The sequence below is a fragment of the Emydura macquarii genome, unplaced genomic scaffold (assembly GCF_026122565.2).
Source record: "Emydura macquarii macquarii isolate MOO-44397 ecotype Brisbane River unplaced genomic scaffold, CSIRO-AGI_Emac_v2 contig_3477, whole genome shotgun sequence".
In the NCBI taxonomy this organism is placed as follows: domain Eukaryota; kingdom Metazoa; phylum Chordata; order Testudines; family Chelidae; genus Emydura; species Emydura macquarii.
Genome location: NW_027133614.1, coordinates 2,226,873 through 2,248,993, shown reverse-complemented (window position 1 = coordinate 2,248,993; position 22,121 = coordinate 2,226,873). Strand labels below are relative to the sequence as shown.

The following is a 22,121-nucleotide window of genomic DNA, read 5'->3' as shown; positions in this document are numbered from 1 at the left end:
CAGCAGGGTGGCGTGGGGAGATAGAGCTCTTGGGTCCCTAATCCCTGGCATAGTGCTCCGAGCCTCTTTCCCTTACGGAGCACAGTTCCAGTGTTAACCCCTAGAAATGACTGAGTTTTTGAATAGTTAGCATCCTAGGTGATGTTCAGGATAGACATGCTTCCCAAATTAATATGGTCCCCATCCATTTATACTTCTTACCCTTGCTTCCACAGTGTGAACTGTCTTTTTCCTTCTAGGCTGCATGGAGCTAGGCTTTCATAGATTCCAAGGCCAGAAGGGAGTCTTGTGATCATGTCTTACCTCCTGTGCAACACAGACCATAGAACTTCCCAAAGTAATTCCTAGTGAATATCATTTAGAAACACATCCAATCTTGATTTTAAAATTGCCAGTGATGGAAAATCCACAACCACCTTTGGTAAATTGTTCCAAGGGTTACTCTCTCTCTCAGTTAAAAATTTGTCTTGTTTCCCGTCTGAATTTGTCTGGCTTCAATCTTCATCCATTGGTTCATGTTCTACCTTTCTCTGCTAGACTGAAGAGCCTATTATTCAATATTTGTTCCCCACACACAGGTACTTATACACTAATCAAGTCACTCCTTAAACCTTTTCTTTGTTAAATTTAACAGATATAGTGATAGACTCAAGGAGCTCAAAGACATGTCTTCTAATCCTTTAATCATTCTTGGGTCTCTTTCCTGAACCCTCTCCAATTTACCTATTTCCTTCATAAAATGACGACACGAGAACCTTACATGGTATTCCAGCAGCAGTTGTACCAGTGCCAAATACAGAGGTAAAATAACCTCTACTCCTACTGGAGATTCCCGTTCATGCATCCAAGGACTGCATTAGCTCTTTCAGCCACAGCATTGCACTGGGAGCTCACATTCACCTGATTATCCTAGGAAACAGTGACTGAAAAAAATTTGGGGGTCATGGTGATAGAGTTCCCCAACCTGTAAGCACGGCCTACATTCTTTGTTCTCAGATGTATGCATTTAGCCTATTAAAATGCATGTTATTTGCTTGCACCCAGTTTATCATGAAATTCAGATGACCATCAGTGGCCTGTTCTCCTCATTATTAATTCCCTGAATCTGTGTCACCCGCAAACTTTATCAGTTATTTTATGTTTTCTTCCAAACCACTGATTAAAAAAAAAGTATTAAGTAGCATAGTGTCAAGAACCAATTGCTATGGGACCGCACTAGAAACACGACTCAATGATGATCCCCAGTTTACATTTTTCTGTTTAAGCACAGTAGTTCCTGGGGCTCCATGTTCTCTGTGGTAAGCTGAACCTAAATTCTCAAGCAAGACCCCATAATTTCTTTAAACAGCACGAAATTAGTTACTGTCAGAAGTTCCTAATGAATTAAGATGTTCACATTAGTAGGATATGTATCTTAAATATTTAATTCAAAGACTTAAGGAATATTTATTACATGCTGCTTCAGAAACTGAGATTTGCTAACATCAATCACTGTAAACATACAACTATCCTGCAGCTGTTGTCCAGGGGAATGGGTGTACTGTAATGTTTTGCAGGGTAGGGGTGGAATATAGTAGACTCTGACAGCTGTGTAGGCCCCTGCAGTTGGCAGTGAGGGTTTCATGGCTTTTGACTTTGAGGGAAGGTTTAGCAGATAGGAATGAGAAAGGGTCAGAATTTCAGCTGCTTGGGAATGTTAGAGCAGCTGGGAGGAAGTGGGAGAAAACCAGAGAGTTTTGCAGCAAGAAGAATTGTTAGCCACTTCTAGCCAGGGAGTTGGGAAAAAAGGAACATTTGCCTACCTGCCTACCTACCGAGGGTTCTCCCCCACACCTGCTTATCACCTTCCACACCTACTGTCCTCTATAGGAGAGGAGTAGGGTCCCAGCCTCTCTCCACACAAGCATGTACTTTTTGGTTGTTAGGATCCAGGTGTCTTTTGTGGCATCTCATTCTAGAACCTCTTCCTTTTCTTCTCCACCTCTTGAGCCCCAGCAACGTCTCAGTGGGTGAAGCATGGAGCTCTTTCTCCCGTCATTCTTGCTGGGCCATAATTAGTCCAATCAAATGGGGATTATTCCTGAAGTTACATCTTGAACTATTTCCCTGCTTTCCATGGCAGTTTTCTAAGGGGATCCACAAATCCTAAAGTAGGTACTAAATTCTGTGTCTAAGGAAATGCAACAGTTCATGGCAATCTTATCCCTGTGATTTTGGATTGCTCTGCTTGATTTGAAGCAGCTCACAACGGCATGCTCAATAATTTCTGGAGTGCTCCCAAGTGTTCCTTTGTTCAAGAAGAAGGAGCACAGCCTTACCTTTCAAAGCGAGCTCTGCTGCACAGATGGAAGCAGAATCCAGCCCGCACTCGGCCAGCTCGCCCTTTCCGTTGTTCAAGGTTAGTTTTTGATGCCCAGACTGTGGCATAGTTTGTCATATTGTTGTGAGCAGTGAACAGCTTCACCTTTTGTCTGCAACAGAAAGATCAAATATTGCCAAAGCAGGTCTGCACTGTATTATTTAATGCAGCAAGACTGCAATCAAAAAGTTAACTGTGCCACTCTCACTGCATCAGAACCCATATTTTACAGGACTTTTCCCAGAAGTTGAAATCTCTCAGCTCAAGGCTCTTATGCAATTAGTGATTCATGTCTACAATTTGCTCAAAGTGCATACAGCAAGTCAAGAGTGCATAAAAGACTAATATAGGAAGGTATAATATTCCCCCAGCAGCCATACGAGAGTTTGTAGTTTGAAATCATCCCTTTGGAAAACAGGGAACAGGAATCCCGCCAGCATTCATATAAATACTACCAGCAGGGTATTCAATTGACTAAGAACAGTTTACAGATACACCAATATGGTTGTTTAACTGCATAGGTTATTTAGGGAGCACACCACCATTGCAGATGAGATGAGGTCTCCAAACTCAGTCTTGGGGATATAGCAATACAAGAAAGTACTGCATGTTCACAAAAACTGCTCTGCATTCCAACAAAGAATGTGTTGCGTAAAAGAGCTGAATCAGGAACTCACTTGCAAGAGTCTATCACATAGACAACATCATTGATGGTAATGCTAGTTTCAGCAATGTTCGTGGATAAAATCACCTATGAGAACAGGAAACTTGTATTAGGATACATATATTGTAACAAGGACCAAGGATGGTCTGTAAGGTATTACGCAGAATGCCAGCATTAAAACTCTTCTCAAAAGCATAAGAAAGAGCAACTATAGTGCATTTTGCCTCTATGTGGTATAGTCTCGCACCTTGGTCACTCCAGGAGGCACTGGATCAAACACTCTGCGCTGTTCATCTCGAGGAATTTGTGAATGCAGGGGCAGAATTCTGTACCGGTGGCTTCCTACAACATGAACAGAGGGAGGATTAACAACTTGAAAATCCAACTCCCTCTTATCCATCCACTGCTTTATACCTGAGCACTTTCCCCTCCACCTCCTCTCATCCATCTACTCAAACCCAGCTCCCATCCTATGCAGACACATCAGGCCCTGACAACTTCATTCAATTCATCTATACATTCATCCAGTAACTGTTCTGAGGGAAGGACAGGGAGTATGAAATAACTGAAAACTGTTTGTACCAAAGTGCGGATTCATTTCCAGGTGCTTTTGCATGGTGTATATCAGGTTCCAGCCAGGCAAGAAGACAAGCACAGCTCCTGGAACGTTCAGGGTCTCGATGTACTTTAGCAAGGCCTCAATGAGCTCAAAAGGAGTTTCCTTCTCATTCAACTGGGCCATGCAACTTTTTGTTTCTGGGCCATATTCATCACTACAGATAAGATTACAGTTGGCCTGCAGATGTAGAGAACAGAACACCTTTAACCAGATGGCACTCTGATACTATGGGGATGGGGGACCACTCAAAACCGGATAGTTGAATGGGATGGATGGATTGGAAACACCGTCCCAGGCTCAATCCTGGCTCACAGGAGACCACAGTACAAGTTGGCCTGGCCTTGTTCCCAAAGTTTTTTCTAAACATTCTATTGTCAGAATTATAAACCAGTATAATTAATTAAGAGTAGGAAACTATCAAACCAAATAAAAGCTCTATTAGGATGAATGAAACAGTAATTGCAGTATCAAAACGCTTTTCTTTAAGGAAATACCAACGTGTAGGTTTGAAAAAATGTGTTTCTTTAAAGGAAAAATGGTTAATTTGAAATCTAGTATGTTAAAAAAGGAGTTTCAGGTTCTACATCTGTGCCCAAGCCCCATGTCAATGTTTTGTGATTTTACAACTAAGTTTTTCCTGCTGAAATGTTTTCTCTCTTCTGTTGCTGTAGGAAAGATCCACAGTGCCAGCTGTGGGAAAATTAGCAACTATACAGGGTAAACCTACAAACTGATTACATAAAGCCAAACAGTGATCTCAATTGCACACAGTAACACACTCAGAGAAAAGTTTTCCCCTCATAATTATAGGGACCTTAGTCATTACAAGTAACAGCTAGTAAAAACATTTGTTAGAACTGTGTTCCTTTAAAACATATTTCAAACAAATTGAAAGTCAGGTCCTGCTTTATTCATCTGTTAAAACTCTGATTCAGGACTGTATATTCTTTTACGAGAGATAACACCCACAGCAGCATAAGGAATACAAGTTCTTGGTATGCATAATTGCTGACAATATCTACTGCTGAAAAAGAAGCAAACTTGAATTCACACTTTAGTTCAATTTTTTAAAACACAGGTGATGTGACAAAGTAGAATTGGAACTTTACAACGTAACTAAATACATCAATTACAGGAACATTCAGAAATTCAGTTAAATGTATCAATAACAATCCCACATACTATTGAAGTGGTTACAAGACTGCTGAAGGCATTTTAGTGCAACAAAATTGCAGACATTAAATCTCACCCAGGGAATTGTATAGGAATTCATTTTATACCATTGTTCTGCTGTCTAACGATTACCTCTGCGCCCCGATTAGTTACTATTGCTCATCCATTAGTCTTCGTTTAATTATATAGGAACATCACTTTTTTGAAACACTGCAAATATTTAACCCTCTAAGAGAATCAGTGAAAATTTGACTATACAATACTATAATTTAACCTGGTTAAAGTGTGTTCTGTCCCTAACAGTTCAAATGCCTCATTGATGTACAAGTAAGAAAGGAGTACAGCAATGCATGCATTTACATTAGTTCCAGCCACTGCTTTTTTAATTTATGTATAGAAACAAGCCCAACATACATCATCATCTTCACCACCATCTTCATCCTTGTCTTTTCTCTTCTTATCCTTTAATGGAGGAACAAACTGAGTCATCTGAATACAATCTTCCAGAAAATACTCTGCAGGGACAGACCCATCAAGTTAGTACAGAGGATGACCATCAGGCAGTCACATAGGATTCACAAGACAGACACATTCTACCCTAGCTCTACATAGGTCTTTCCTAAAGATAACCATGAAGTTTCAGAAGAGCAGGCTGAGGCCTCAGAGTTTGAAGCTACTGCTGGGGAAGGGGGCTTGACTGATAACCTTGGAAACCAAAATCCTGAATTTATCCAAAGAATAGGTACAGTATGGGGCAGTAGCACTGCAAGCTTCCCTACACTGCCTCACCATTGCTCCTCACACATGGCCTGCCAGCCTGCCCATTCAGCCTCTTCCCATGTATTTTTACAGCAGTTTTTATACTGGATCATTTATACGGTTTATTCAAGTCAACAGGTGTATGCATTATATAGGAGCAACACATTTTTAAAATCACTGTAGCTATTTAACCCTCTAAGAGAAACAGTGAAAAATTTCACTCTATAGTAGTTAATGTTCTTTGATTTTTTTGCCAGGTTAGGGTGTAGACCAGATCTCAGGATATGCTATGATTTATGTGAACTGTTTAAGCTTTTGTCCCCTCTACTATGTGCAAGACTGAAAAACAGACGAATAAAAGCAACTACTTAAAATACATGCTCAGCCAGTGGTTTACCTTGGACTGGGTAGGTTCTACCGTAGACCTCAATGATGGGGCAATTGAAGAAGTATTCACAAAACATGCTGGTATCAATAGTGGCAGACATAAGGATAACTCTGATTTCAGGATATGCCTCAACTACGTCTCTCAATACCACCATGAGGAAGTCAGTCTGTATACAGAGAAACAGGAGTATTAATTAATCAACTAAACCAGAATATTTTCTGAAGAAATCACACTGTACAAGGCTGCCAGAAAGGGTTACTGGAGAAATGAAAATTTAACAATAGATAAGCAACTATGTATTATCCTATTCACATTAACAGCACTTACGTTACCTTCTGCTAACAACATTTCAATTACAAATTACTCTAACTTCTGAAAAACAGCTTGCATGATGGAGAATTAAGCACCTAGTTATAAACTCCCTATTCTCAGTTTTCCCTTGCCAGACTATGTTTCAGTTGCTTCTGGAGTTCCTCCTTAAAGTGGTTTTGACTTCCATGTGAATAAGCTTAGAACACTTAATTTGCACGAAAAAATCCTCTGCAGTTCTAGTTTCCAGTCCACATTAAAAAGACAGCTAAAAATAAAACCGTGAACAATTGCTGTAGTTGTCACAAGGATGTTCTACAACTGTGAATGGGAAGGGAGATAACCAATGTAGCTCTGTGAAGTTATGATCCATACTATGAAAACATGTATCTGTTTAAATCTGGCTTATCTGTTTAGCTTGCTCTGCATTTAGACAAGCTCTTAGTTTTAAAAGACCAATTCTGTACAAAAATTCAAATACTCAATACAATACATGCCAATAGCACCTCTCCTAGTAGAAGTAGTAATGAATCTCATCCATGGTCTAGATGCCAGAAACAGGAGTGCATTCCCTCGTAAGAGGATTCAGAATACAAATGAGGAGCCAAACTTTGACAAACGACTTTAATCACATGGCAAGATTCAGCTCTCTGGTATGGCAAGCTGAAAGACACCATTAACGACGGCTTCTTTGAGCAGCTAGTCCTGGAACCCATTAAAATGAAAGCCAATTCTTGATTTAGTTGTAAGTGGCACACAGGATCTGGTCCAAGAGCGAATATGATTGAACATCTCAGTAACAGTGACCATAACGTAATTAAATTTAACATCCTTGTGGGGGGGAAATTCCAAATAAATCCACCACAGTAGCATTTAAATTAAAAAATGAGGAGGCTAGCTAGATGGAGTAACTATTAAAAGGAAAAGTCAAGACTGAAATGCCTGCAAGCTGCCTGGAAACACCACGGACGCTTCACCTATATGTATACCCCAAATAAAAAATAAGAGGACTAAAACACCAACACCATGGCTAAATAGAGTAACAGAGATGGTTAGAGACAAAAAGACATCCTTTAAAAATTGGCAGTCAAATCCTACTGAGGAAAACAGAAAGGAACAAACTCTGGCAAATCAAGTATAATTAGGCAGGCTGAAAAGAATTTGAGGAGCAACTAGCAAAAGACCAAAAAAAAAAAACCTTGTTTGTTTGTTTGTTTAAGTACATCAGAAGCAGGAAGCCTGCCAAACAATCAGTGGGGTCACTGGATGATCAAGGTGCTAAAGGAGCACTTAAGAAGGACAAGGCTGTTGTAGAGAAGGTAAATGAATCCTTTGCATCAGTCTCCACCGCAGAAGCTCTGAAGAAGATTCTCCTACATAAGCTATTCTTTTTAGGTGACAAATCTGAGGAACTGTACCAGACTGAGGTATCAAAAGAGGATGTTTTGGAACAAACTGATAAATTAACTCATAAAAAGTTACCAGGACCAGATGGAATTCACCCAAGAGTTCTGAAGTAACTCAAACATGAAATTGCAAAACTATTAACTATTGCTTAAATCAGCCTCTGTACCAAATAAGTGGAGGATAACTAACTTGACGCTAATTTTTAAAAAAAAGGCTCCAGAGGCAATCCTGTCAGTTACAGGCCAGTTAGCCTGACTTCAGTACCAGGCACACTGGTTGAAAACTACAAAAAAAATACAGAATTCTCACACCCACAGAACATGGCTTTTGTAAAGAGAAATCATGCCTCACCAATCTATTGGAATTCTTTGAGGGTGACAACAAGCATGATTCAGTGAATATAGAATACTTGGACTTTCAGAAAGCCTTTCACAAGGTCCCTCATCAAAGGCTTTTAAGCAAAGTTAGGAGTCATGGGATAAGAAGGAAGGGTCCTCTCATGGATCAGAGTAATTGGTTAAAATATAGTCAGGGTCCCTCGAAGGCCTCTACTGGGACTTGTACTGTTCAGCATATTCATAAATGCTCTTGAAAAAAGGGTAAACAGGTGGCAAATTTTGCAGATGATACAAAATTACTCAAAACAGTTCAGTCCAAAGCAGACCGCAGAGAGTTACAAAGGGATTTCACAAAACTGAGTGATTGGGCAACAAAACAGCAGGTGAAATTCAATTTTGATAAATGCGAAGTAATGCACATTGGAAAACATAATCCCAGCTATACATGCAAAGTGATGGAGTCTAAATTAGCTGTTACCACTTAACAAAGATCTTGAAGTCATCGTGGATAGTTTTCTGAAAACGTCTGCTCAATATACAGTAGCAATCAAAAAAGCTAACAATGTTAGAAACCACTAAGAAAGGGATAGATAATGAGACAGAAAATAATCAGGATGCCACTATATAAAATCCATGGTATATCCACACCTTGAATACAGCACACAGTTGTGGTTAATCCATTTCAAAAAAAGATATATTTGAATTGGAAAAAGTACAGAGAAGGGCAACAAAAATGATCAGGGGTATGGAACAGCTTCCACATGAGGAGAGATTAAAAGGACTGAGACTATTCATTTTAGAAAAGAGACGACTAAGGGGTGATATTAGAGAGGTCTATAAAATCAGGAATGCTGTGGAGAATGTAAATAGGGAAGTGTTATTTATCCTTCACATAACACAAGAACCAGGGCTCACCCTATGAAATTAATAGGCAACAGGTTCAAAACAAACAAAAGACTTGTTCAGACAAAACACAAGTCAACCTGTAGAACTTGTTGCCAGAGGATGTAAGGCCAAAATTATAATGGAGTTAAAAAAAGAAATAGACCTATTCTCCAGGAACTTATCTATCAATGGCTATTAGCCAAGATGCTCTGACTGCTGGAAGCTGGGAATGGACAACGGGATGGATCACTCGATAAAACTGCCCTGTTCTGTTCACCCCTTCTGAAGTATCTGAAGCGGCATCACCCACTATCAGAAGAGGATACTAGGCTAGATGGCCACCAGCCTGACTCAGTATGGCCATTCTTATAAAAACTAAGGGAGAGCCAGACAGATTTAAAAAGGAGCGTTTTTAATTAATTGTGAATAAATTCAGCAGAGCATCCCCATTACTTTTATATTAAATGTTGCTTATTTGACAATGCTTTCAAATTTTCTATTTACTGCAGATTTTTGTACTGAAGATGAATAACTGCTTTGTAGTTGTCAACTTAATGATTTTGGCTTAAGTACTAGCACATTAAGTGATATGCTACTGAGGATAGGAAAATGGAGGGGAAGGACAACAAACTATCAGTGTTTCCAACTGTTCTTTCCTGCCCCAATTCTGCATCCTATCTTCAGCACTAAGATTGTACAAAGAGTCCTTGAACTGTGGTGGTATATTTGCTAGAGAAAGCCACAGGGTGCAGGAGAAAATCCTATTAAGACCTATAAATGGAAGTAAGAAGATGTGAAGCCTTGATCTTCAGCTGGAAATATCTCAAAAGTATTTCAACAAACACTACAATTGAGGACAATTACAGAAGATTCAGATCCCTACAATTTAGTAAAATGCACAATTCCCTTTCACATTCATATACGACAGGAACACATACACAACATACAGAGTAAACAGTAAGCAAACACAAGAGACCTGGCAGTGGTAGAAAACAAGTAAAGCAATCCAGAACTTCAGTTTAGTAACTTACATTAATGTCTCTCTCATGGATCTCATCCACAATAACGTGACTAATTCCACGGATCCCTGCCTCCAGCTTTCTTAGGAGGACACCTTAAAAAAAGGAATTAATGTTAATGGGGATAGTAACAGCTGGTTGTTAAGATGGATCACAGTAGTTCAAACATTTATAACCAAGCCCCTGCCATGCTTTCATGAGGGTCGCCATCATCAGTTTAACATCAAGAACTGCACACAACATTTTGCAACCCTTTTTCTAACCACCATACTTACACTACATGTAATGAGGGAAGAGGCCCAAGTGTTGAGACTATAGAGACCATCTCCCCAGCCTAAACTTCAGGTAAAAGTAAAAAGTTGCCATTCCTCATCTCACTTAGAAGAAATGTTGTGGATATGGTATCTGATCTGTATTCATTCTAAGACCTCTAATGAGCCTAATGACCAAACTGAACTGGCACATTTCATTTTCCTTAATTGGAGAAAAGTTTGCTGACCAGCTATCATCCATCCAGGTGAACAAAACTTGCCAATTTCCCCCTCAGACTCTGCCTGAAAACAAAGACTATTTTCTCTCTGTCACCAGTGCCACTAGTGCCAGGACCTTTAATACTGTTATGCAACCAACCTAATATCTGAGTAACAAAGCAATACAGACCTACAGTGCAGAACATCACACTGGCATGGGGGCGGGGAAGCACAGATTCAAATCGTACACTGTATCCACAGCTTTGCCCAGGTTCTTCTCCTCTCTCATATGACACACGCTCTGCCACGGAAACTGCACTGATCCTCCTGGGCTGAGAGGTGAAACATTTTTTTTCCCCGTTGTAAAGATGAAACTGTGCAAACTTACCAATTGCATAGCACAACAAGTACAGAGAGGTAAAACCGGGGAAGTTAACGATGCTCTCTCCCCAAACTTTAATGTTTCAGGATAGTCATTTAAAGACAAATCTCACTGGCAAGCACCCAAAAAAGATGAGATCTACAATCCAAACCTTTAAAATAGTAATTTCAGTACTCACGAAAGTAAAGTATGAACAGCACTGGCTTGAGCTGTGTATAGTTTGGGAAGATAATATGAACCTAGATCTATCCAGCTCTGCCAGTGCACCTCAAAACATTATCTTACATCTATGCCTTTCTTAAGCAAACCCTGCTGCACAATGTGGATAAATAGAAACCAGAATGTGAATCAGTAGTTGCTTCTAATGGACAGTATCACACTGCAAATACTGCAAGAAGCAAATAGTACCTAGCCAGCTGGGAATGATGGAGGAAACCAGATCACCAAAAGGTGTGAAGCTCAGTTTTTTCCTTCAAAAAGGCTTAATCTTGCACATGCCAGATCATTTCCAGAAACTCCCATAACCCTCATCTGCTGGATCCCATTCCTTCAGATAGCAGGTCAGCTCTGACCTACTGGTTATCAACTGGGATATTCCATTACTAAAAGTATCAGAAAGGACTGCACTATATATGCAAGTACAGAGTGTTCCAGGGCTCCCCACAAAGATTTTTTCACCAAGTCTCATCAGATACCCCTGCAACATATAGAATCATTACATAGACACATGCATAGTGGCTTTAGTGTCATAGGTATAGCAGATGCTTTCACAACTGTCTAGAATGTGGTTTAGTTTCTTCGTGAATTGTTTTAATTACATTCAGATTTAATAGCATGTCCTAACAGGTATTTTATTATAACCCACCATGAAACCTAAATAGTTTCAATTTATAATGTGTTCCTCACTTGTGTCACTACAATGTTGCATTCTGCAGCTCTGCTGTTTCTGATGTATTCATCCAGGATATACTGTGGAACCTGTGTGGTTTTGCCACAACCTGTGGCACCACGAATGACGACAACAGGACTGTGATGGATTGCATCGAGAATGTCATTCTCAAACTTCTTCACAGGCAGTGTCTCCCTCTCTTTTAGAATCTGAAAGAAATCCAAATCTTTCCTGTCATATTCAATAATCTAATCCATTCTTTTCCTTATCTTGTCTCAATCATATCCAGGGTCATGTGCAGAAATTTAACTTTGACCCCTTGTGGGGAAAGGGGGAAACATTCTGTGCCTCCCTTCCCTCCACCCTGGCCCCGGCCAGAGCTCATTCTCCCTTCCCTCCATCCTGGCCAGAGCTCACTCTCCTCCCCGCAAGATTATTGAGCTTGCAGCCCCCTTGTGCATGCCCCTGGTCATATCCAACTCTTACAAAACCTGTACTCTATTCCACATTAGCAGGATCTGTGAACCTGAGAGAGCTCTTCATGCAAAACTCATAATGGTAGCAGTCTCGAACTTGTGCAAAAACATACTACAGCAACCATGCCTCTGAAAGCAATTGCTAGCAATCCCTATTAAAACCTACAATCTCTAGCACAAAGAATTATCTGCTGCACTCAGAAAGAACAGCCACTCCAGGGCTAGGGTGAAGAAAATTACAGAAATCATGGCTTCTACAAACTCACCACCATTTTGAGTCACAGGCAGCAGACTTACCCTCTGTAACTCTTGATCCTGCTCCAGGCGGTACATGAGATCATTTTTCAAGTCCATGCTTATCTGTTCTGGGGTGGCCTGAAAAGTACACAAAGGGTTAACAGACTTGTTGCAAAGACAGCTATTTATATTTACTACAACTTCTTTAAAATTAAGATACACTTATTGCATTAATGTGATTAAAACAATGGTACTAATGCTATGTTACCACAATAAATTTAACTCTAACCCATTACTTGTATACTTTATCATCCAAATATTCAGCATTAAGTTATACACGCAAATCTGAAGTTATAAAAAGATGAGGTTTGAAATATCAGGAGTACCCCATCAGTATTACTTTGACAGTCCATTATCAGAAGATACCAAATGCCTGACACTTCCAAAGACAGGATATGAGAATGGCCCAACAGTTTGGTCGAGTATTTATCATAAAGGTCATATGCAGTAATCCTTTATGTTATGGCATTAGAATTCCATCTGAAAGCTGGCTCATGGGACAACAGATTGTTTCCTCTTACACCACAAAAAGGGACTTGGCCAGGGCCTCCTTGAGATCATCAGTAGAGATCCTCTTTGACACACTGTCCCAAACTGCAGCTTCCAGTTCTACATAAGTTTGGATGTGAGAATACTGTGATGCTGTATGATCAAAGATTACCATTTATATCATTGATATTACCACTGTTATACAATTGCAACAAATCTTGTACCATGTATGTCAAGAATCAATGGAAAAATTATGATTTGCTAAATATGATTATCTTATTTATATGCATGTCATCTTTGTTTCTGAAGTTATGAATATTGGCTATGTACTTGTATCTTAAACATGTTTGTTCCTGGGTAACACCCCCCAGATAGCTGTCAAGCCTTAGTGTAAATTCTATGTGTTGATTGCCCCTAAAGGACACTAAACTCTCGCTATGGGCTATTGAAGAAACTCATACTGTCTAGATAGCTCTTCCCAAGGATGCCTGAGACAGCAAGGAGCCAATGGCCATCCGATGTGATTCAGCAAACCATGTAAGGACATGTGATAGACATATGACCCTGGACTCCATCTTGGGCCAGTAACATTCCAGACACCTGGGCTGTGGACTTTGTTTATGACAGTAAATTTCCAGGCACATGTCTGAGGATATAAAAGACACCTGAGACACCTGCATTTTGCCTCTTTCCTGGTCTAATTCACTGGACTGTGGATTTACAACTAAAAGCATCATCTTGAACTATGGACTGAAGGCTTTCCAATTTTGGAAGTTACCAGAGACACTTTTGCAAGCCAGCAGTCTATTCCATCAGTGCTACAAACCTTATAAGCCTTTTGCAAACATTTGTACGTATAGGATCTCTTAACCAGTTTAACTCTCTTTTCTTTTATTATTAAATCTTTAGTTAGTTTACTAAGGATTGGCTGACAGTGTGATATTTGGGTAAGATCTGAGATGCATATTAACTTAAGGATAAATGTCTGATCTTTTGGGATCAGTAAGAACCTCGCATGTGGTGAAATGGGTTTTCAGTAACCTCTCACTATACTGGACTTGGTTGTCTGGACTGGAGCCAAGGTCGGAATGCCTACAGGGGACAGTGTTTGACTTCTTGTTAGCCAGCGTGGTGATACAGAAGTTCTTTATTACTGGTTTGGTGAATCTAATTATAGAAGAATGGTTACTTACCTCGTAACTGTTGTTCTTCAAGATGCGTTGCTGATGTCCATTCAGAACTAGGTGTGCACACCATGTGCACTGGTGCCGGAAATTTTTCCCCAATGGTATCCATAAGGTCGACTCTAGCACCCTCTGCAGTGGCGCACATATATGCTTGTATATAGGGTGCTGCCGGCCCCCCTCCCTCTCAGTTCCTTCTTGCTGGAACTCCAACAGAGGAGGAGAGGGCTGTGGAATAGACGTGAGCAACATCTCGAAGAACAACAGTTACGTGGTAAGTAACCGTTCTCTCTTTGAGTGCTTGCTCACATACATTCAGAATTAGGTGACTTACCAGCAGTGCCTCTGGAGGCAGGCAGGAGTTCACATACATGATGATTGCAGCACTGCTGTGCCAAACTCAGCATCATCCCGCGCTTGCTGTGTGATGGCATAATGGGATGTAAACGTGTGTATCGAGGATCACATAGCAGCTCTACAGATGTCCTGAATGGGCACGTGCACCAGGAAGGCTGCTGAAGATGCCTGTGCTCTTGTGGAGTGGGCAGACAAGGAAGCCGAGGGTGTGACCCCTGCTTGCTCATAGCAGGACTGGATACAGGCCATAATCCAGGATGAGATCCGCTGGGACGACACTGGATGTCCCTTCATCCAGTCAGCAATCACAACGAAGAGCTGCGTGGAACGGCGTAATGGCTTGGTCCTGTTGATGTAGAATGCCAATGCTCTCCTCACGTCGAGAGCGAAGATGCCTCTCCTCGTTGGACTTGTGAGGGTTCAGATAAAATACTGACAGTAATATATCCTGGTTCACATGAAAGTCAGAAACTCCCTTTGGCAAGAAAGCTGGGTGAGGACAAAGCTGTATCTTGTCCTTAAAGAAGACTGTGTACGGTGGCTCCGAGGTCAGAGCTTTTAACTCAGAGATCCTCCATGCCAAGCTGATCGCCATCAGGAATACCATCTTTCCGGACAGATGCGTGAGGAAGCAAGAAGCCAGTGGCTCAAACGGCGGTACTGTAAGCCTTGAGAGGACGAGGTTTAGTTCCCACTGGGGGACTGGGTCCCATATTGGAGGCAAAAGTATCTCCAGGCCCTTGAGGAACCTTGACACCATTTTGTGGGAGAAAACCAATCTGCATTGTATTAGAGGGTGAAAGGTCGAAATCACCGCCAAGTGTATCTTAACAGATGTGAAGGTCAGGCCCTCTTGCTTCAGATGAAGCAGATAATCTTGGATCACCTGAATAAGGGATTCAGTCGGCGAGATGTTTTGACTCTTTGCCCAGCAGGGGAAGTGCTTCCGTTTGGCTACATAAAATGCTTCCGTAGAAGGCTTTCCGCTCTCCAGTAGGATCTTCTGAACTTGGGCCGAGCAGTGACTTTCGTCCCTGCTCAACCACAGAGCATCCATGCTGTCAACTGCAGAGTGGCCAGATTCAGGTGGAGCAACCGGCCCTGGTCTTGAGAGAGATGGTACGGCCTCATCGAAAGCAACCATGGTTGAGCCACTGAGAGCTCCGACAGCATCCCAAACCAATGCTGTTTGGGCCAAGTCGGGGCTATCATGACCCGTGCCCCGTCCCTCTTGATCTTCTCAAGGACTCTGTGTATGAGAGGTATTGGGGGAAAAGCGTAGAAGAGACCTCTTGCCCATGACAGGAGAAAGACATCCGGCAGGGAGGTGTCCTCCACTCCCAAGAGGGAATGGTACCGGACACACTTCTTGTTTTCCTTGATAGCAAAGAGGTCTACTTGGGGAGTTCCCCACCTCTGAAAAATGCTGTTGTCTACCTCCTGGTAGAGAGACCATTAATGGTGAGAGTGAAAGGACCTATTCAGACGATCCACCAGCATATTTTTCAAACCCAGCAGATGGACTGCCTCCAGATGGATGTTTTGGCTCACGCAAAACTCCCACAGACATAAGGCCTCGTGACATAGGGCTGAAGACCTGGCTCCTCCTTGCCTATTGATGTAATACATGGGTGCTGTTTTGTCCTTCAGGACTTACCACTTCACTGGAGAGGTGTGGAAGGAATACCTGGCAAGCCAAGCGAATCACCCTGAGCTCTCAGACATTGTTCCAGGGAAGAGTCGTGTCTCCACATCAGATACCTTGAGTTCTCAGGGCACCAAGGTGGGCACTTCAGCCCATGTCCGACGCATCTGACACCAACGACAGAGTCAGTCTGGGGGGCCACGAACAGTACCCCTGGCAGTACATCGGGGTTCCAGCCACTAAAAGAGGGAGGGAGGTACATGAGGGGAGATTGTAATCACTCTGTCCAAGGAGTGTCTGGCTGGGGCATAAACTGTGACAAACCACAACTGGAGTGGCCAAAGTCGCATCCTGGCATGCCGGACCACGTACGTAGATGTTGCCATATGTCCCAGGAGACTGAGACACACTTTTGCCGTGGTGAGGGGGTAGACTGCACCTATGAATTCTAGCCTTTGAACTGGTGTTAATATCAATTTTTTCTAGTTTATTAACAAGCCCAGTGACCGGCAGCTGTCTTTCACGATCTCAATGCTGTGTCAGACCTGCCCCCTTGAACGACCCTAGATCAGCCAATCATCCAGGTAAGAAAAACCTGTACTCCTCTGTGCCTGAGATGGGCCGCCACTACTGCCATGCATTTGGTGAATACGCACGGTGCAGTGGAAAGACCAAATGGTAGAAATGCAAATTGGAAGTGTTGGGCGCCCACAGCAAACTGCAGGAATCTCTTATGTCCCAGGAAGATAGCAATATGAAAATAGGCGTCCTTTAAATCGAGAGCAGTGTACCAGTCACCCGGATCCAGGGAGGGGATGATAGCCACCAGGGTGACCATACAAAAATTGTAGTTTCTTGAGGTATTTGTTCAAAGCACACAGGTCTAAAATGGGCCACAGTCCCCCTTTGGCTTTGGGGGATCAGAAGGTAGCGGGAGTAGAAATCCTTTCCTCCCAATGCCTGAGGGACCTCTTCCACCACGCCCACACACAGCCTCCTGAACGAGGAGTTGCTCGTGAGAGGGGTCCCTGAGGAGGGACTGGAAGGAAGGATGGGAAGACAGGAGCGAAAGAAACTGGAGGGTATAGCTAAAAGCCATGATGTTTAGAACCCAGCGGTCCATTATGGTACTCCAAGTGGGAAGAAAAGGTGCTAGGCGGGAAGAAAATAATTGGGAATGTAGATCCTGAATGCAGTCTGGTAGGTCTCTCTCAGGTGCACCTCCAAAAGCCTTGCTTTTCCCCGAGGTGCGGCGGCTTGGTCTGCTTTCAAGGTCGAGGCCGGTGAATTGTCTCAATGGCGCTTATAATTCTTGTGCCTCCTACTGTAGGGCTGACCCCTGAATTGCTGCTGCTGAGAAGGCCTGAAGTGCCTCATGGACAAAGACGGGTGTAGAGGCCTAATGATTTCAAAGTGGCCCTTGAATCTTTAAGCCCAGGCAGCCTGGCATCAGTCTGTTCTGCAAAGAGGGCGGAACCCTCAAATGGAAGGTTCTGGATGGATTGCTGGACTTCCACTGAAAGGTCAGATGATTGGAACCAGGACGCTCTCCTCATTGACACCGCAGAGGCCATTGCCCACACTGCTGAGTTCACTGCGTCTGACGCCGCCTACAGGGAGGCTCAGGTCACTGCTTTCCCTTCCTCCAGGACTGTCTCAAATTCCTGCTTGGAGGACTGCGGGAGGGAGTTGGTGAACTTCTCCAGCAACTACCAGATATTAAAATGGTAGTGTCCTAAAAGCGCCTGCTGATTTGACACACTCAGCTGTAGGCTCGCTGTTGAGTAAACCTTGCGACCAAATAAATCTAACTTCTTGGCCTCCTTATTTTTAGTGTGTGGAACTCATTTGTCCCTGCCTGTCATACTCATTAGCTGCCGCTACAACTAGGGAACCCAGGGATGGGTGTGCGTACAGATATTCCAACTCCCTGGCTGGCACATAATATTTCTTCTCCTCCTGCTTACACGCTGGGGGGCAGGGAAGCTGGGTCTGCCACAGTGCCTTAGCTAATTTCAGCACCCTATCATGCACTGGGAGGGCCACTCTGGAAGGAGCTGCAGATGCCAGGACTCCAAAGAGTTCATCTACTGGCTCAGACAGTTCTTCTATTTTGAGGCCCAGGTTAGCCATTACCCGCTTCAATAGGTCTTGGTGCGCCCTGTAGTCATCAAGAGGGGTGGCGTGGGAGGGGCCCGCAACAGCCTCGTCCAACGAGGAGGCAGGAACCTGAGGGGGAGCTGAGTCCACCTCTCTAGTTGGGGTGGCAACCGAGGGGCTGCCCGAAAGACAGTCCTCACAATCCGACCCCATATATACCCCCAGTGCCGTGCCAGGGTCCCAAGAGTGTTGCGGTACTGAGGCACTTGCCAACAACTGAGCATACGCCATTGCGGCTTGAGGGAACCCCCCCCCCAGATTCCAAAATTGCCAGGGACCTGACCATTGTCCTTTTGGCCATCCTGCCATCTGCGGCAGCATGGGGAACCCAGCAGGCTGCTTGGGGGCTTGTTCCTTTGGGGGGACAACCAGTTCCTCCCCCGAGTCCAAGGAGCTGAGTGTTGGCGACCATGAAGGTGCCAACGCCGCGTGGTTCACCGCACTGCTTTTTAAGTGCCCGGACTCCTGAGATGAGGAGTGGTGTCGAGAACCTGAGCACCATTTGTGCTTAGACCTTGACTTGTCCTTGGGTTTCTTGTAGGGGCTCTCACTGTGTCGGGGCTCCAGGAACTGTCTGCGGGTGCTCACGGGGCACTGCTGGGGGCTTAGAGTGTGTCAGCGTTTTGGAGATCGGCACTGGTGTTCTTCGGTCCAATACAGGTGATCGGCACCTAGCACCTGGTGACTGAGGACTCCATCCTGACCTGTGCCAATGTGGTACCAAAGGAAGCACTCCCAGGACTCCGGCGACTGCTGTGAAACCGGCGTGAAAGGGAGGGGCTGTGGAGAAACCAGCATCAGTTTTCCCTTCAATTGGCTCCCAGTCTGGGCATCTGAACTTCAGTGCCCTGTTCTACCCTCTTGCAGTGTAGGTGGCACGGGTAAGGCCAACAGGTCCTTCATTGCCTGTTAACACCTCAGGTATTGAAGGGACTAGTAAGTGGCACGAGCCCTTGCCACTCCCTGGAGTTGGCAGTGGCACTGGAGTCAGGCTCAATGCTCTAGCAGGCGGAGACATTCTCAGAGGCCGAATCAGCTTTCCCCGGGGTGCCCGAGTTCCTCTTAGCCAACTTCGGCTCTTTCTCGGCATGCGCCTTTCTCTTCCTCGGTCCCAGCGATGTTGACCGGTGCCGTGCAGGCACTGGTACAAGAGGAGCGCTTCTGGTAGACTCCACCATACTTGGGGCCGAGTCCAATCACAGCTCCGACACTAGCCTGAGAGCCGGCTCCATGAGAAGGGCTTTGAGCCTAATGTCTTGGTCCTTCTTGGTTCTGGGGCAAAACCCCTTACAGATCTTACACTGCTCGCGAAGGTGGGCTTCCCCCAGGCAGTTCAGACTACCCTGGTGCAGGTTGCTCAAAGGCATAGACTTCTTGCATGAAGCACAGGGTTTAAAACCTGGGGACCGGGGCATGCCCCAACCCTGGGTAAACAGCTAACTAACCAATTCATTAACCACTAAAACTCTAAAACAGTAATGGTATACACTATATAAAACAAAGAACCACTAGGAATACTTGCAGGAGCAAGAGAGTGTGCCAGCACCGTCACAGACGGCAAGAAGGAACTGAGAGGGAGGGGGGCAGGCAGCGCCCTATATACGAGCACATATGCGCACCACTGCAGAGGTCGCTAGAGCCAGCCCTACAGATACCACTGGGGGGAAATTTCCGGTATTGATGCATGCAGCATGCACACACCTAATTCTGAATGGACATGAGCAAGCACTCACAAAGAACCACCACCAGATTTTGGGGATTATTTGCCCTGTTTCTTGTAGTCTGCCCTGAGTGTGGCATTTTCAGTGTGATCTATCCCAGGCACCGGTCACAAATAAAAAAAAAAAATTAAAAGGGACTTCTAATTTATAGGAAGAGGTCCTTCAGAAAAGGCTACTGCAAAGAAGTTTGAGGTTTTATTTTTGTTTAACAGTGAGATTAAAACTGCAATTAATTGTGATTAATTTTTTAATGGAGTTAACTCAAAACAAATTAATTGCTTGAGTTAACTGCAAGTAATTGACAGTTTACTAATAAGTAAAAAAAGCCAGGAACAATTCTCAACTTTGCTACTAAAGGATCAATTAATCTCTGTTGCAAAAAGAAAGCTGCATCCCATCAAGCAAATCTTGCTGGTGCTATGAAGTTTTTCATATAAAGTATATGTTCAATTTGCAGTATCATTCAAGATCTTGATTACAAACACATCTTAGACTTGCATACAATGGATTGGTTGCTAGATCCGTGTTTTGAAAAACAATGCGCAACTGTTTCAGCCAAACAAGTAAAGGTCAGGGAGGAGATAGAGACATAAAGGAAAGGATAGTAGAGCGAGATGGCATATTCCATTTTTTTAAGATTAAATACTGAAAACACGATCAGAAGAGGAGAAAACTGAGGCCCTTGCCATGGGTATCCTACTTTGACCAAGTTATGTTGGTGCTTAAGTAAGCCAGCTGCATCTGCCAAGCCAGCGTTCCCTTTTCTTTACTTCTGGAAGCAATGGTAAAGCAGACTGGTAAGGAAGTAATACCTGGTTGGAGCAGTTTCTCCTTCCAAAAGCAGGATTCCTGGGGATTGGGGAAGACAGGCTGAGAATAGTTATAAACAAAGTTAAAGCCTATGTGCTTACCGTACAAAATTAATGGGAACTTAGGCTGCAGAGCAACAGTGTGAAACAAAATGGCTAACTAGTAGGACATGTAAAAGGGCTGTTGTCAGACAGCCAAATCCAAAATCCATTAAGGAGTCCCAGGGACTTATCATTGGAACTTTCCCCAGAAACCTGGAAAAATGCATTTACAAGTTTCAGGAATATAAAAATAGGAACAGATCCATTCTAAAAAGCTGCCTTAGACTTACATATGCCAAAGGACCCTCATCAATATTGCAGCTGGTCCAAGGGTTCCAGTTTGACTGAGGGGGTGACCATGGGACAACTCCCATTTGATTCTGTCTCATGGATGGTTCAAAATGGGCCAGCTTCCCAATGTTGAGCAAAACTGGACAGCTTGGATCTTCAGGCTACGAGTTGAGAAAAATAAAAAAATGTTAAATTAAACTGGTAAGAGTGATGGGGAAAAACAGTGTAATGAAGTGTCTGTACCATATATACACACACCTGTGGCATGACCTCAAGAGACAGCTCCTGAATGATGCTATTCAGCTGATTTTCCAAACCTGGGGAGAGCATCACTTCATAAGGCTCTACCTGTGGAATTAAAAGTACTGTAATAAAAACACCAAGATATCCACACAAAAAAAGCTGAGCACAAGCAAGAACCCCCTGGAGAGTATACTGAAACGCTAAGAAGCTTCTAAGGAGAGAGAAGTTAAAGGGACACTGTCAGCTCAAAACTCACATTTATTAAAGGTACTTTTTGAACAAAAAGTAAGTCCAACTGAAATCTCTCTATGGAATTTTTTTTTTAAAACTGAGGGTTGTTTTTTTTAAATGAACATGTAGACATCCCTTGCAGTGTTTGCAATCAAAATATTGCAGTACTGCTAACACAGAAGAACCTGAAACTCACTAGTCAGCTGAGAAATTAAATTAAGACGAAAAAGAGCATATTTTTAAATTGTTAGTTTTACTATTCTAGAATATAAACTCAAATAAACTAAGTCTTATTTTTCAATATGCCTCTGCATACCTCTAGTCTATACTGCTCCAAGCACACATGCATGTGCGCACACACGTACAGAGTTAGTTCTCTGTTCATCCCAGTCACTCATCTTTCCCCAGATCAAAATCAATCTCTGGTCCTGGAGATCAGAAAGTTGCATTATCTTTCCATGTGTTATAAACATTGAGCATAAGGAAGTGGAGACAAATTTACACTAGTTCTCTGC

The 22,121-nt window shown here is 43.1% G+C and overlaps 1 protein-coding gene across 2 annotated transcripts in view; it reads right to left on the bottom strand.

The window, feature by feature from the left end:
- DHX9 (DExH-box helicase 9) overlaps positions 1-22,121 on the bottom strand; it is a 59,194-nt gene that overhangs the window by 20,501 nt on the left and 16,572 nt on the right. For both annotated transcript variants that reach the window (XM_067535219.1, XM_067535220.1), the window contains 12 exons: positions 21,391-21,480; positions 21,132-21,293; positions 12,435-12,512; positions 11,679-11,870; positions 10,581-10,722; positions 9,933-10,015; positions 5,972-6,128; positions 5,230-5,330; positions 3,606-3,819; positions 3,271-3,365; positions 3,037-3,110; positions 2,319-2,471 (listed from right to left, as the gene is read on the bottom strand). In XM_067535219.1, coding sequence (XP_067391320.1) covers positions 2,319-2,471; positions 3,037-3,110; positions 3,271-3,365; positions 3,606-3,819; positions 5,230-5,330; positions 5,972-6,128; positions 9,933-10,015; positions 10,581-10,722; positions 11,679-11,870; positions 12,435-12,512; positions 21,132-21,293; positions 21,391-21,480 — 1,541 coding nt within the window. The remainder of the gene's footprint in view (positions 1-2,318; positions 2,472-3,036; positions 3,111-3,270; positions 3,366-3,605; positions 3,820-5,229; positions 5,331-5,971; positions 6,129-9,932; positions 10,016-10,580; positions 10,723-11,678; positions 11,871-12,434; positions 12,513-21,131; positions 21,294-21,390; positions 21,481-22,121) is intronic.